This window comes from Helianthus annuus, chromosome 9, assembly GCF_002127325.2.
Source record: "Helianthus annuus cultivar XRQ/B chromosome 9, HanXRQr2.0-SUNRISE, whole genome shotgun sequence".
NCBI classification, from domain to species: Eukaryota; Viridiplantae; Streptophyta; class Magnoliopsida; order Asterales; family Asteraceae; genus Helianthus; species Helianthus annuus.
In genome coordinates this window covers 118,597,610-118,612,651 of record NC_035441.2, presented here as the reverse complement: position 1 = coordinate 118,612,651, position 15,042 = coordinate 118,597,610, and the positions used below count along the sequence as shown (strand labels likewise).

Sequence of the window (15,042 nt, the reverse complement as noted above, 5' to 3'; positions counted from 1 at the left end):
ATGCTAAAGTAAACCTCTATGTTTAGAGGTTTATATCCATCCTCTGTATTTTTTGTTGTGATTGTGTAGGAAAGAAATAATAAAATAAGGGTTTATGAGTAAGATAAAGATATATATAAAGAGTTGGATGTGAGAGGTTTTTGAAAACTAAACATAATTTAGAGAAAAATGTGTTTTTTTATTAAATTATATAGATGAAGATGGAGGCTTCAATGTGAATGCTCCAAGAGCAATCGAATTTTTCACTCCATCTCTATAATTACACTAAAAAACACCACATTTTCAAGTAAATAATATTTTTTATATTTTTATCATTATCTTTTCTCTTTCCTTCACTCACAACCACTTTCAAAAAAATATTAAAAATTATAGAGGTGAACAATATCTCCTCCAAATTTACTGATGAATAGTAACTTTTTCTTTCTTTTTCTCTCCTCCACTCATAACAATTTACAACTACTCTCACATATAGAGGTTACACTCACATAAATATGAAGGATCTGTTGTAAATGTTCTAAGTAAGTTCTATATATATTATATAAACTGGGTTATAGTCTCGTGTATTACATGAGTTTAATAATGAAAATTATTTGTTTACAGAACACAATAAGACAAGTAGCCAAGTAGATGTATATGATAATAATCTCACAATCTTGCAATCTCTTACTCATGGTAATTAATACCCAACTCGCTTTAGCATTAACCAAATTAAAATATTCAGTTAAATTTATTCAGGTATTTTGATCAATTCATACTTTTATTTAAATAAATAAATCGTTAAATTAAAGTTAAAACTAAAGAAAATAATTATTATAATAATAATAATAATAATAGATATTATATTTATATTATTAGAAATATATAGTAAATAAATGATTAAATGGTTTATTAATATATAGTAAATATTAATATTATTAGAATAGAATATATTAAAATTACTATTCATTTCAATTGGTTTATTAATATATAGTAAATAAATAAATAAATAGAGGATGGTTCAAATGAAAACCACTTTTATCGCGAAAACTCGAAAAGTAACTAAAAAAAGCCTAAAAACATACCAAATTTTTTTTTCAATTTTTTTTTTATAAAAAAAGCCTAAAAACATACCAAATTTTTTTTTATAAAAAAATTATTAGAATATATTAAAATTATTATTCTTTTCAATTAGTTTATTAATATATAGTAAAGTAACTACGTTAAAACCCCGTGCATTACACGGGTTGCATAAATATGATTTTATATAATAAATAATAAAAAGATATAGTTTTAAAAAAAATCGTATGACGGATATGTCAAACATGAAAAAAAATTGATGAAAAAACGTTGAACCTCACACGCACGTTGCGGTGTGTTAACTCGAAAATTTAGAACGACATGTTAAACGGAGAACTTATAAAAGATGAAAAGTATATAAGAGACCAAAGTTAAAAGTAAAAAAAGTGTTGAGATTAAATTGCAAAAGATGAAAAGCGTTGGGTTGAAAGTAAAAAAAAAAAATTAAAGGGGTTAAATTGCAAAAGATGAAAACCTTAGAATTAGAAGTTAAAAATCAAATTAATCAAAGGGGTTAAAATACCAAAGATTGAAACTTTAGACTTAAATTGTCAAAGACTGAAATTTTAAAGCTAAAAAAGAAATTAATTTCAGATTACTACGAAAACAAAAGAGATAAATAGATTTAGTTAAATTTATCTTAATATTAATATTATTATTATTATTATTTAATAAAAGAGATAAATAAAAAATAAGGGTAAGAAATTACCAGAGAATGACATGTGTCATAAAAAATATTTTTATTTATTAATAAAGAAAGATAATAATAATAATAATAATAATAATAATAATAATAATAGATAAAAGATAAATAATTGCATTAACTCTTCTCCATCACCCCCAATTTCCTGACCTAAAACCCTAACCACCACCTCATCCTACCGCCACCACCACCACCACATCCTGCCGCCACCATCATCTTCCTCCAACTGCATCTTCCTCACCCTCTCCGGGAGCCATCTCACAATCGCGGGAGCCATCCCCGGGTGCAACGCAGTGTCCGCAGGGTCAAACAAGTGGTACGCAGTCCACATGGTGGCCACGGTCCTGACCGCGACATTCCAAGGTGTGGTGGGTTACAGGTTGTTAGAGGGTTTATAAACCTAGCTGCTCATAACTGAATAAAGCCTCGAATTGGTGAACATCTATCCAGGGGCGGATTTAGGCGAACAACCACCACTCGCCAGCCGCCGCCTCCACCTCCGACCGTCCACGTTCCACCTATCCAATTCTAGCCGTTGGTTCCACCACTCCTAATCTCTCAGGTTTGTTATAAATTGTTGATGTTAATCTTCAATTTGTTGTCTTTTAATATGCTTTAACCTGAAAATGTTTGTATGTTTGAATAAAACTTAAGAGCTGGATCTGTAACTTGTGGATGATTAGCAAAATTTGGGTATCATCTCATTAACCTGAAATTATTTGTATTGAGAATGCATACAACCTACTTTAGCCATTATGCTCGGTATTACATCTTTCTATATTTTGGATGAAAGGAATTGTATGCAACTTGTGTATACATTATTTTTGATTCTCAGCAAATGGATTCGGTTTTTGATTATTTTTTAGTTGTGTTCAAAAATTACATGAAGTGAACACATCAGTTTGATTTTTCAATGCAACAGCATTTGGGTATGGTTTTATGGGTTCTGAAATTATTGAAAAGTAGGGATCAACATAACAATTACTTCATCTTGTCATGCTTATAGACTATTGGAGGAGATTTAGCTGTGAGTCATTTGGTTTACTAACTTCCAAAGATGATAGGGAAAAAGTGACTTTGTGATAAAGCCCAACCCGACCCGACCTGACCCGTCTTGACTCAAATTACTTTTGTAAAAGTTTATTAGAAATCACTTTAGAGAAATGTGTTTCTATGGAGACGAAGATAGAAAATAGGATAGAAATCTTTAGCGATAAAGGCCGACCCGACCATAGTTGTTAATAGAGAATAGCGACAAGGGACCTATATGCTACATAGCGAATAGCGACAAATAGCGACCGCTATTTTATATATAGCGATACTAGAGGTGACAATAAAAACCCAACCATGATATTTTGAGTTATTTTGGACCTCTTTAGAAAAAGAAAATAAGTTAGATTGGGCTGTCAATTTATTCAAGATGAGTTAGAATGGGTTTTAAAATACCCATCTAAATTTTCCCATGGGTCAAGATGGGTTTTTACTCCTAAACCTAAAACACGCATCAACTTCAAGTCTTCAAACGAACCTTCATAGCTGCTGCTGCTGCTGCTGAACAGGGAGATTAACCCTTGGTGTTCATCAACGTCCAGCGATTCGTCTACAGACCAACTTGCAGTGATTAACCCTTGGTGTTCCATTACGATCAATCAATAGGTATTCACTAATTCTCTCTTTCAGCCACAATCAATCGCATCATATGCTCAATTACGGATGGCCGTCTCCGATCGATTCACACCGCTGATGAATCGTGGCTCAATGACCGACGAACCACTGTTGCACCACATTTAGGGTTTGGATTAAAATGTTGAAATTGGTTGTAACTTTTGGTGCTGATGTTTGCTTTAGGGGTATATCATATTGCGAGGATTAACATAGAGGTCAAAAAGTGGGTAATAATATTCCAGATTTGCTAATCGGTAATCAGGGTTGTTATTGTACTATTGGTTAAATTTTATGCTAATATCTCTTTGTGTTCTGATCTTGAAAGTCTAGAAATGTGATCAGTTGCTATAGGGTTGTTCTTCGGGTTTTTTTAATGGGTTTTCATATCATAACAGATAAACAGCAGCAGTGTATTGCTATAAAACGATGTTTTAACGGGTCACGAATGTTAACACATCGCGCTGCGTCGTTTTATTACCAATATTTTGCACTGTTTTAACTGCTGATGTTACCAATATTTTGCACTGTTTTAACACATCGCGCTGCGTCGTTTTATTACCAATATTTTTGCACTGTTTTAACTGCTGATGTTGCCAATATTTTGCATTGTTTTAACACATCGCGCTGCGTCGTTTTATTACAACTGTTTGTTACAGGTATTAGATGGTAGTTAAGGAGAAGTTAGAACTGCTGATGTTATCTTATTGGGCCATATTTTAACTGTTTTAACTGTTGTTACAGGTATTAGATTAGATGGTAGTTAAGGAGAAGTTAGAACCGTTTTAAGTGTTTTATTTTTATTTATTTTTTTGAATTTTTTTGAATTTTTTGATTTTTTTTTTTTTTTTTTTTTTTGAATTTTTTGAATTTTTTTGATTTTTTTTAATTTTTTGAATTTTTTTTTGAATTTTTTGATTTTTTTTGATTTTTTTTTTGGATTTTTTTGACAAAAACCCATTTTGACCTAAACCCATTCTAACCCATCTCTTAATAAACCCATCTTAACCCAAACCCATTCTAACCCATACCCATCCTAACCCATTACCCAAACCTACCCAACCCACCCATTTTGCCACTGCTAAGCGATACACTAGAAAAAGAATTTTGAAAATTTTTATATGTTTATTATATCAAAATACCTTGGTATATATGCTATTTTACATGTATATTTAACAAAAACCTATAAATCCAGCTATTTTATAACTCTGTATCTAATTGTTATTTACATAAAAAAAAACTAACTGTTGCTATTCACGCTATTGGTCGCTATGACCCAAATAGCGACACTTGGTCGCTTCGCTACATAGAGCGCTATAGCGGTCACTATAGCCGCTATTGACAACTATGGACCCGACCCGAAAATTCTAACGTTGGGTTGAACGAAATTCGAGCACCTAAAAAAGTGAACCCAGTGGAAAAAAATCTTGGATCCGCCACTGTCTCTGTCTATTCTTCTTCTCTCTATCTCTTCTTTCCCTTCTTGATTTGTTCTTATCAGGTTTATTGGTCTGATCCATATTGGTGTTTATTGGTCTGATCCATATTGGTTTCACATAGGTTTATTGGTTTGGAATTAGGTCTTTGAACTTTCTAAAACAAATCAATTCATAGTCATACATAGAGTTTTTGCGGCAGGATGTGGTGGTGGTGGTGGTGGTGGTGGCAGCGGCAGGATGAGGTGGTGGTGGCAATGTGGTGGTTAGGGTTTTAGGGTTAGGAAATTGGGGAAGAGATGTGTATATGTAATTTTTTTGGTTTTATTTATTAAACATGTAAATAAAAGCATGAATTGACCAGAATACCCTTAACTAAATAAACTTAACTGAAAATTTTAATCTGGTTAGTGCTAAAGGACGTAGAGTGTATCGGGTTTTGCAAATAAAGGATTGTGACTGTAATTATTGAAGTTAAAGGCAATCCGTTGCAATCCGGTACAAACATGAAGGACGGAAAGTGTAATTTACCAAAAAAAAGTTCACATGTTAAAAAAAAAATCGCATGTTGCTAAAAAAACCAAAATTGCATGTTCAAAAAAAATCGCATGTTGATACTACATCTCGTACGCAGCGTACGTTAAGGCAATTTGTACATTAACAGGCCTCTATGTATATATTTAACTTTCACATGATCCATTTCATATAAATTGGGTTTTGTTTTTACTTTCAAATATCACGTATCTTTTACTTTAATCACTTTGTGATCACGATTTGTCACGTTCCATTTCATATAATGATTGTGGTAATATACAAAACTGTTTTTTTTAATCATTTTAAGTAAATTACATACTGATGGTGTTGTGTCTTTATAGATGGCTAATGGATTGGGTTCGGAATGCATAGTTTGTGGGCATGTGGGGATGGATGACGGTTCCGATGGCTTTTTTTACTGCCAGCGATGCGGGGCTCAAGCTGACGGAATCAGGGACACCGCTGTCGATCAAGATGAAATGCTTTTGACCAAAGAGAATATAGGGAGTGTTGTTCAAAGGCGAGTAAGTGTTGTTAAACCCGAGCCCATCACCCAATCCCAACCGCTTTCACAATTTTGGGAAACTCTAATGACCGAAGTGGACAATGACGCTGAAGCAGGTGATGGGGTGGGTCCTACTAAGCCTGCTGATTTTGGGAGTGAGCCTGAAGGCCCTAAACCATTGGGTTATGAAGATTATTATTCAGAAATTAGAATGAGATATGTGATGGGTGTCCAGATAATGATCGAATTGCAGGTCAAGGCTTTGGTTGAAGAGTTTAACGTGTGTCCAGTAATTGTTGGCATGATTGAGCCCGTTTGGTTAAGATTTGTAGCATCTACTAAGCTTTTCTCTGACGATTGGGCTGATGAGGCTATTAATGAATCGGAATCTCAAGTGCAAGGTATTTTTTACTTTTCTGTAAGTTAAAAAAAGAGAATTGACGTGGCTAGCTGCTTTACCATGCACCTGCAGTTATTTAACTGTGTTCCTGAAATGTCGAGATCTTTGAGCCTCTGAGAGTTTAAGTAAACCCGAATCTTTTTTCTTTCTGGTTCTTTTATCATAGAAAGAAGAGTAAATGCCATTTTCGTCCCTGAGGTTTTGGCCAGTTTTGCGACTTCCGTCCAAAGGTTTGTCTTTTCGCATCTAGATCCAAAAGGTTTGAAATCTTGCCATTTTCATCCGGCTCATTAACTCCATCTATTTTTCTCCGTTAAGTCAGGAGTGTTTTTGTTTTTTAGTTAACTTAAAGGGCAATTTGGCCTTTTCACTTTATGTACAAGCATTTAGCATAATGTATAGGTATTAAAAATACCCTTATTAAATAAAAAGGACGAAAATATCACTGACTTAACGGAGAAAAATGGATGGAGTTAACGAGTCGGATGAAAATGACAAGATTTCAAATCTTTTGGATCTAGATGCGGAAAAAACAAACCTTTGGACGAAAGTCGCAAAACTGGTCAAGCCTCAGGAACGAAAATGGCATTTTACTCTAGAAAGAATGCAAATTGTACAGGCATATGATAACATATTCAAATGTCAATTGTTAGCATTGGCAAATATTTTTGCTGACTGAATCCCAAAAGCGGTTTTGACTGATTAAATAGCAAAAGTTTGTCAAAAATATCTTACGTTTTATATGCAGACTATTTTTTTCATTACCAGTGATTTTTAAATTCTTGTTAACTAACCAAAATACTTTTATTTCATTGCAGGGGTAACAGAAAGTGTTGGGGTTAGGGCTGAGCATAAATCTGAGCCTCATAATTTACTCGGTAAACGATCTGTAATGATATGGTACCAATCAGTGAGCAAGACAATACCTTTATATTACTCTTTAGTAATTTCTTTTTTGGCATGCCATTTGGCAAGGGAGCCAATCTTATCAACCGATATAGTTAAGTGGACACTTGACGGAAAACTTCCCTATTTTGCCGCCTTTGTCGAAATCGATAAAAAAATAGGATCCCCTACTAAGGCATGTCCCCTAAGTTCAAGCCGTATGTTTAGACCTACACAAGCTATTTCAATGCAAAAACTCGAGTCATTAGCAGCTTCTATTGCTCAAGAAATCGGATTAGAATTACCTCCGGTTAACTTTTATGCAATCGCTTCCCGTTATCTTAAGCAGTTATCTCTTCCAGTTAATATTATTCTCCCTCATGCATGCCGGATATATGAGTGGTCTATGCCACCCGAGCTGTGGTTATCTGCTAACGAGTTCAGACTTCCGACACGCGCTTTTATATTGTCTATACTTATAGTTTCGATTAGGATTCTTTACAATATCCATGGCTTCGGGAAGTGGGAAATGTCGTTGTCCTGTGCAGTTAAAAGAAAAGATGGAAAAAAGTCGGAAGTTAATAATGACGATGAGCTGTCACAGCCAAGTAGCAGCCAGTCAGATGTAGATGATTCTGCTGCAGAGCCTTACAGTAAGCGGTCCGAACAATCCAACTTCGATGCCACGGAGATTTTAGTTTTACTACACTCAAAATACAATGAGCTTTTTGATACAAGTGGTAAGATGTTAAAGGTTCCGTTCAAATGTTATACATTTATCGAAAGGCCTAGGATTTGGTCATCAACTTGTTTATCAATCGACATGTGTGGCGTTGGTTTATAATTTAATTGTTGTCTAACATATTGTATCCTTTGTGTTTGGTAGATCACGGTAAGGATTTAAAAGAATATCTTAAATATTGTAAAGATGTTGTTTTTGCTGGCGTGGAACTGTCATTTGAGGATCAAGAGGAAGATAAGATTATAGAGGACCTTTGGAAGTGTTACGAGAATAAAAAGGTACGTCTGTATTTATTCTTTTCAATTGTATATTAATTTATCATTGCCATATATATATGGAATACACAAGTAGGGGTGTTCAAAAAGCTCGCGGCTTGCTCAGAAAAAGCTCGGCTTGAAAAATGCTCGGTTGCCAGCTAGGCTTGTAAACAAGCCGATCTTGGCTTGTGAGCTCGCTAGCCGGCTCGAATTGTATTAATATAAAAAAATAGGAGGGGTTGAAGTGTTGATCTTTTAAGTTCAATTAATCAACAACATATAAAAATATAGGAAAATAAACAAAAGTTATATTTTTAGTTAGGGATGGGATTGGTACTGTACCCGTACTCGTACCGGTACTGAAAATACCGGTACCAAATTTGAACAAAACTGGGTACCAAATACCGTACCGATTATATTGGTATGGTACGGGTATTTCGGTACGGTATCCGCTTTGGTACCATTTTGTTTTTATTTTATTTTTTTATCACTCGTACAAGTACTAAATAGGTAAAATCGGCTCGAGTACCATACAATACAAGTACCAAATAGGTAAAACCAGTACGAGTGCCAATACGATATGAGTACCAAATAGGTAAAATCGATATGAGTACCATAAATACTATAATACGAAATAAAACATAATATAAAAAAAACTTTTAAAGTTCTATATAAAATTCGGTACCAGTACCCGTTTTTACCCGTACTCGTATGGATACCGAAAGTACCGAATACCAAAATCAATAAAATTGGGTACCGATACATGTATTTTGGAAAAAAAAAAAACGAATACCTAAAATCGGTATGGGTACGGGTATTTTGGAAAAAAAAAAAAAAAAAGCTAATCCCTATTTTTATTATGCCTTTCGTTTCTTGAAATTATTAGAAAAGTAAAAATAATGCATATAGATATATGTGTAATTTTAATTTTTCTTGTTCTTTATGTTAACAATATTTGTAATAAAAATAAAAAATAAAAAAATTTAATGAGTCGGCTCGATTTGGCTAGAGCTGGCTCGAACATTTTACGAGCCGAGCTCGTTGTTTCAGCTCTCGTTGTTTCAGCTCGATTGGCTCATTTAAGTTCGAGCTCAAGCTCAACTTGGCTCGGCTAGATTACAGCCCCAGATACCATTGCTTATGCGGTTCTTATAGTTCTCTACTTAAATTTGGTTATATTTTTGGTGTTTCATTGTAGGATCATAAACCATCGGAGTTATGTTCTTTGAGCCCGACTAGTGTTCACAAGAGACCTCGAGATCATTCACAAAGCCAAAAGAACAAGACCAAGACTAAGAAACCCAAAGATGAAATTACCCCCGACTCCAAGGATTCCCACAAAGATAGAGAAATAAGTCGGATGAAATCAAACATGGAAGAGAACAAATTTTGTTACATTCCTCCAAGGAAAAGAGTGAAAAGACATGATTACTTACACTACACAAGGAAAAAAGGGGACGGGGCGTATGTTTATGCTGCACATGCGGATTATTACATCCTACTACGTTCTTGTGCACGAGTGGCTCAACTTGATATCAGGAGTATGCATGCCGCAGTGCTTAGTTTCGAGAGACGATTGGTTTGGTTAGAGAAGAACATACAACACTCGTTGAAACAGATGCCTTGTAATGAAGATTGCCAACTTTGTCATGATGGCAATGCTATAAATCTTTCCAAGTTAAACTTGTGAGATTTGTTCATATTTTGTTGTTTATCCCTCCTGTAACAAGGATCCAATTTTTGTCCAAAGAAATGAGATCCAATTTTGCATCATCCATTGTATATGATTTGGAAAAATATATTACAACTTTTGTTCGATTTGACAAGTCTTAAATGTGCTAGAAGACTACGATCCATTTTTAGTAAGGTGCAAAATAATTACAAGTGTGATGAGGTATGGTAATGGACCCGACTCAAACGATCACTCACTTCCGTTATCGCATTTTATTGTGTTATTTGTTATTGCGTACTAACCCGAGAAGCCCAGCGCGATGTAGTTGACATTACACTAGACTGTGGGCTTATAGAGACAACCCCTAACTGGGTCTGGCCCATTGAGGTTAGGGTTGCATATTTCTCCTATATAAGGAGGCCTTCACCTCATTACTAGGGCAATAGGTGTGGGGCAAACACACTTTTTGTAGCTGGAAATAAGGGATTCTTCCTCTACTAGCCGTCTCTACAATCCCACTTTTCTTTCTTCTCTATTGCAGATCTAGATCCAAGAGGAAGAACAAGGTGTCATTCTCGGTCTATTAGAGAAAGCGGTTTAAATCACCCCAGAGCTGATTCTGTTTTTATTCATTAGCTCCTACCATCTGAACTCCACGACAACGAACCACATCTTGTTATTTTTCTCCACCAAAAGTTTCTAGATCTGTGTTTTTTCAACAGATTAATTTGTCTTGTATTGTTGTATTGTATGTAGTATAAAATATCAATGAAAAAGCTAGCTTACACTACTAGGGTTAGGTTCATTTGTGAACACCCACTTGATAGTGAACCGTGTGTACTAATCCTAGCCCTTGATTGTCAATACACAAGTGTAAATCAATGTCCATGATTTGTTCAGGATTTGATGATGAAATACACTAGTATATTATATGATTTGATGATGTAAATCAATGGGCAGGATTTGTTCACTCAGTTCACAAATACACTAGTGTTCACTCTAGAACCCCACCCTACAGTAATATGTGTTGGATTGTACCTTCATTAATGCGCACCAAGCGGCTAGGTTTCCCAATGAAGTCAATCAATCATCTCTCGTCCAATGCCGACCCTGACCATTCCCATACTTAGAGCCAAGTCTTATCGCATATGTTTTAATTGTACTTTGTTTATAACACAAGGCTATCAAAACTTCTTGTGCAACCACCCTATCATCCCACTAACTTCATCACCGATCTCCCATTGTCTTGTAAGATAAAAGGCCAACCTATTTGCTAATCAATGTGTCAATTCGGGTTATTATTTACTTATAACTGGCTAAACGGGTAAAATAACATCGTAGCTAAAAAGGAAACAGTTCAAAGTCACACGAAGTGTAATCTTGATGCGGAAACTCCTAAATCATTCTCATTAAAAAATGATTATATTGACAATTATAACTTTTCTAGACATATTGACACACTAATTGTTAATGAAAATTTATGATAAAAAGTGGTCTTGGTCAACCTGATCTAACCGGCCCGCAGCAAAAAAGTTATTTGTTTTGATCTATTACCCAAACCAGCCATTGTTTATTTGTAGTACAGTTTTTATACACTTTTTTCATATAGAAAAAAAGAACCATTACTCGTCACCCCTAAATGAGTATAAAAGAGTTTGTTATATCTTTGCTAGCTGAAAAAATAAAGAAATCAAACTCGACCAGATTAAGAAATATCATTATTGTGACAACTCGAGTTTCCAAGATTTACACTTTGCGTTTATCGCACACTAATTGTTTGTTTGTTTGCACGACTGGTTTGTTTCACAACTGTACACGTTTGTAATACGTTCAATCGTATTGTGTTTGATTTGAGTATTTGAGGTGCAACATAACTGCATTTGTTGATATATGTTTGTATGGTTATATTGTTAGTTCACTCAATAACTAGATTTAATAATAAAGTGGAGCCATAGCCGAATGCCCCAACCCCCTACCCACGTAAACCCAAGTGATGAAAACACTTTAACTATTTTCGCCCACTGCTACTGTCGAAAACACACACCTCACGAATACACCTAAGTGTTTTCGTCCCAAATGGTGGCCAACGAAAACCAAATGGGCCTTGGCCCACTTCCGATTTAGTATATATGTTTTGATTTGAGACTTTACGTGATAACTCGGGATCGGCAAAACCCTAGAGCACCTCTTTGACTTTGACGGCAACTGCAAGCCTACGGAGCCTTCGTTTTCGATCCATCAATTAGTTTTCCCATCTCGGTTAGTTCACACTGTTGCCGGATTCTTGTATGGTTTCTTAGAAAATCAATGCATGGATGTGTATTACGTTCGTTTAGATGACGAGATTGCTATATCAGATTGATAAATTATTGGGTTGTTGATAGGGTGACATTTGCTGTTGTGAATTGATGTGTGTAAAATGCAACATATAAAACACATCATTTAAGGCATAAAACTAACCCTTTTTAAGTACTAATGTTGGAAAAAGAGTGTTTTTGTCTTCCTTTTGTATTTTCAGGATGAAATGAGCTCAAAATCACAAAAGAAGCAAAAAGACCACTAATTCTACCATAAATACAAGAAAAGGAACAAAAGTGGACTGCCCGGACCCTCCACGGCACCTCCCAAGACAAAGAGAAGAGAACAGAGCCTGAACACGCCCCGTGTCCAGTGAACACGGGGGCGTGCCCAGGAAGCAGCAGAAAAGACAAACCAGTAGAAGCTTCCATTGCTCACCACGGGGCCGTGCCCAGCGGACACGGGGGCGTGTTGAAAGTACAGCAGGCGCATTAATTGTAATTCGCAATTACAATTAATGAAGAGAGAGAATGTCAGACGGGCACGGGGCCGTGTTCAGCGAACACGGGGCCGTGTCCAGCGTTCTGTTCAGCCTATAAATAGAGGAGCTTGGCTTCATTCTCTCTCATCCCTTGGCACACCACCTCTCTCACACTTCATCCACCACCCACCACCACCATAACACCATCATCCACCACCATCATCCATTGTCCATCATAGAGTGTGTGAGTCGTCTCGGGATCCAAGATTGATCGTAAGAGTTCTTGACAATCAAGGCCATGTTTGCCTAAGTCTCTTACATCACTTGGTGAAGACAAGTGTTTAGTATAATACTTTTTATTTTTAATCTTTTGCACTTTTTATTTGGTTTTGTATTAATGACTTTAATAACTAGTTACTTATGTTGAAGGTGATCTTTCCTTATCGTTTGTCCGTGGTGTCTTGGCGTTATTTTACTGTCTATATAAAATAAAAGATTTTCACCATTCATATCTCCACGGTCTATATGGAGGTATGTTGGCTACCTGGTCGGGGGTTAAGGGAACGGTTTGGTAAAGGTCTTGCCCTTGTTCAGCGTTTAGAGGTCCTGCTTGGGACCTGGGTCAAATTTAGTAGGATCTCCTTCAATGCCCATAGGTATTGGATGGCGGGGATCCAAACTCTTTGACCCCCTCATAAGCTAACTACTATTAATACTATAACCCGGCTATTTAGGACTGTATCCCTGCTGACTCAGACTACTTAGCCGAGGGTAACGTCACCGCCAAAAGCGGGGCCTACCATAATTTGCATTAATAACTTAATTCATTATCTTTCAATAATCCAACCCTTTAGGATTGTATCCTTGCTGACTCAAACTACTGGGTTGAGGGTAACGTCACCTCCGAAAAAGGGGCCTACTACAATAACTAAGATAATCTCTTAAACAAGTGCAAAAGTGCGAAAATAATCAAAGGTTATACTAATACACTTGTCGGATCCAAGTGATTCATCTTGTCTATCTGCTTTTTTTATTTTATTTTATTTTTCAGCATTTAGTTAGTTTTTATTTTTCTTAGTTTAAAACATTTTTCTAACTTTTTGATTTGATTAGACGTTGAGGATAAACCGGTATTAAAAGCTCTTGTGTCCTTGGACGACCTCGGTATCTTACCAACACTATACTACGTCCACGATGGGTGCACTTGCCCATATGTGTGTTTAGTGTTAGTAAATATCGTGTTTTATAAATTTAAAACTTGGCTAAAAGTGTAAAAAGGGTTTAAAAATATATCTAAAATATATACACACCGACACACATCAAGTTTTTGGCGCCGTTGCCGGGGACACAAGGATTTTAAGAAAGTTAGGAATCAACGGCCTAATCATCTTTTTATTTTTCTTTAATTTTTTTAGATTTTTTTTAGATTTTTCAGCTTCTGCAGAGCTCAACACGGGGCCGTGCCCGCTGAACACGCCCCCGTGCCCAATCATTGGAACTGGCAATCCTGTTTTATATCAGACAGTAGGCTGAACACGGGGCCGTGTCCACTCAACACGCCCCCGTGCCCAAGATTCAGTTGCTGAAAACAGAACCGTTTGATCCCGGCGGTTGGTAACTTCTGATACAAACATGAGTAATAGTGATTCTTTTTACTTTCGGCACTCTTATGGTTTGTGGTGTCAAATATGTGGAGGCGAACACGAGGAATTAAAATGTTTCTTCCTCACTTATAGGCCACACTATATAGACCCACCAATTCCTTGTAGCCTTAAGAGGGGCGAAAGTAAAAATAAACACTATTTCTCCCTCGAATGCGCCCAACCGGATATTCTAGGAGATATGCTCCTTGACGAGCTATTTCAACTAGAAGAACTACTTCTAAATTGGTCAAAAGAACTTAGGAAGGATTTCTTAGATCCATCCCAAGACGATGACCATGAGGAAATGTTGGAACCGCATTCTGACAACCTCGTTGCTCCAAAAAATACCTTTCTTCCTAGACAAGACATGGACGATAGTCGTCCCTGTGCCGATTGTGCCGTGAAGGACTCCCCATCGACCTCGTTCGGTGCATACATAGACCTGAGCGATTCGGCATACACCTTCTTTAACGAGAGCCCGGGAAAGGGTTGGACTTGTCCACCTAGAATGAAAATAGGAATTACCCTCACCGACAACCTCTTGCGTTCTCGCCTTAGTATAGGACAATTAAGGTATCTTAGGCACTATGGGGTTGTTCCAACAAGTCAGGAGCCACCCGATAAGAATTAGCTCCTTAATAAAGACAAAACTTCATAAATCAGCTTTCCGACACGGGGCCGTGTTCGGCCAACACGCCCCCGTGTCCATCGAAAGATTCCCTTCTGATCATGACGTCAGAATACGGACAAACTGTGTCAGAATTTTCT

General features: G+C 36.2%; 1 protein-coding gene across 2 annotated transcripts; it reads left to right on the top strand.

Annotated features, from left to right (window-relative positions):
• The first annotated feature begins 1,884 nt into the window (after positions 1-1,884).
• Positions 1,885-10,001, top strand: LOC110878335 (TATA box-binding protein-associated factor RNA polymerase I subunit B). Of its 2 annotated transcripts, none has more exons than XM_022126624.2 (5): positions 1,885-2,321; positions 5,733-6,297; positions 7,115-7,921; positions 8,068-8,201; positions 9,379-10,001. In XM_022126624.2, the coding sequence occupies exons 2-5, from the start codon at positions 5,733-5,735 to the stop codon at positions 9,868-9,870; spliced, it is 1,998 nt and encodes a 665-aa protein (XP_021982316.1). In that variant the 5' UTR covers positions 1,885-2,321; the 3' UTR covers positions 9,871-10,001. The 2 variants fall into 2 exon arrangements, with proteins under 2 accessions (XP_021982316.1, XP_021982317.1); XM_022126625.2 differs by lacking the exon at positions 1,885-2,321 and adding an exon at positions 3,219-3,415.
• The last annotated feature ends 5,041 nt before the right edge of the window (positions 10,002-15,042 follow it).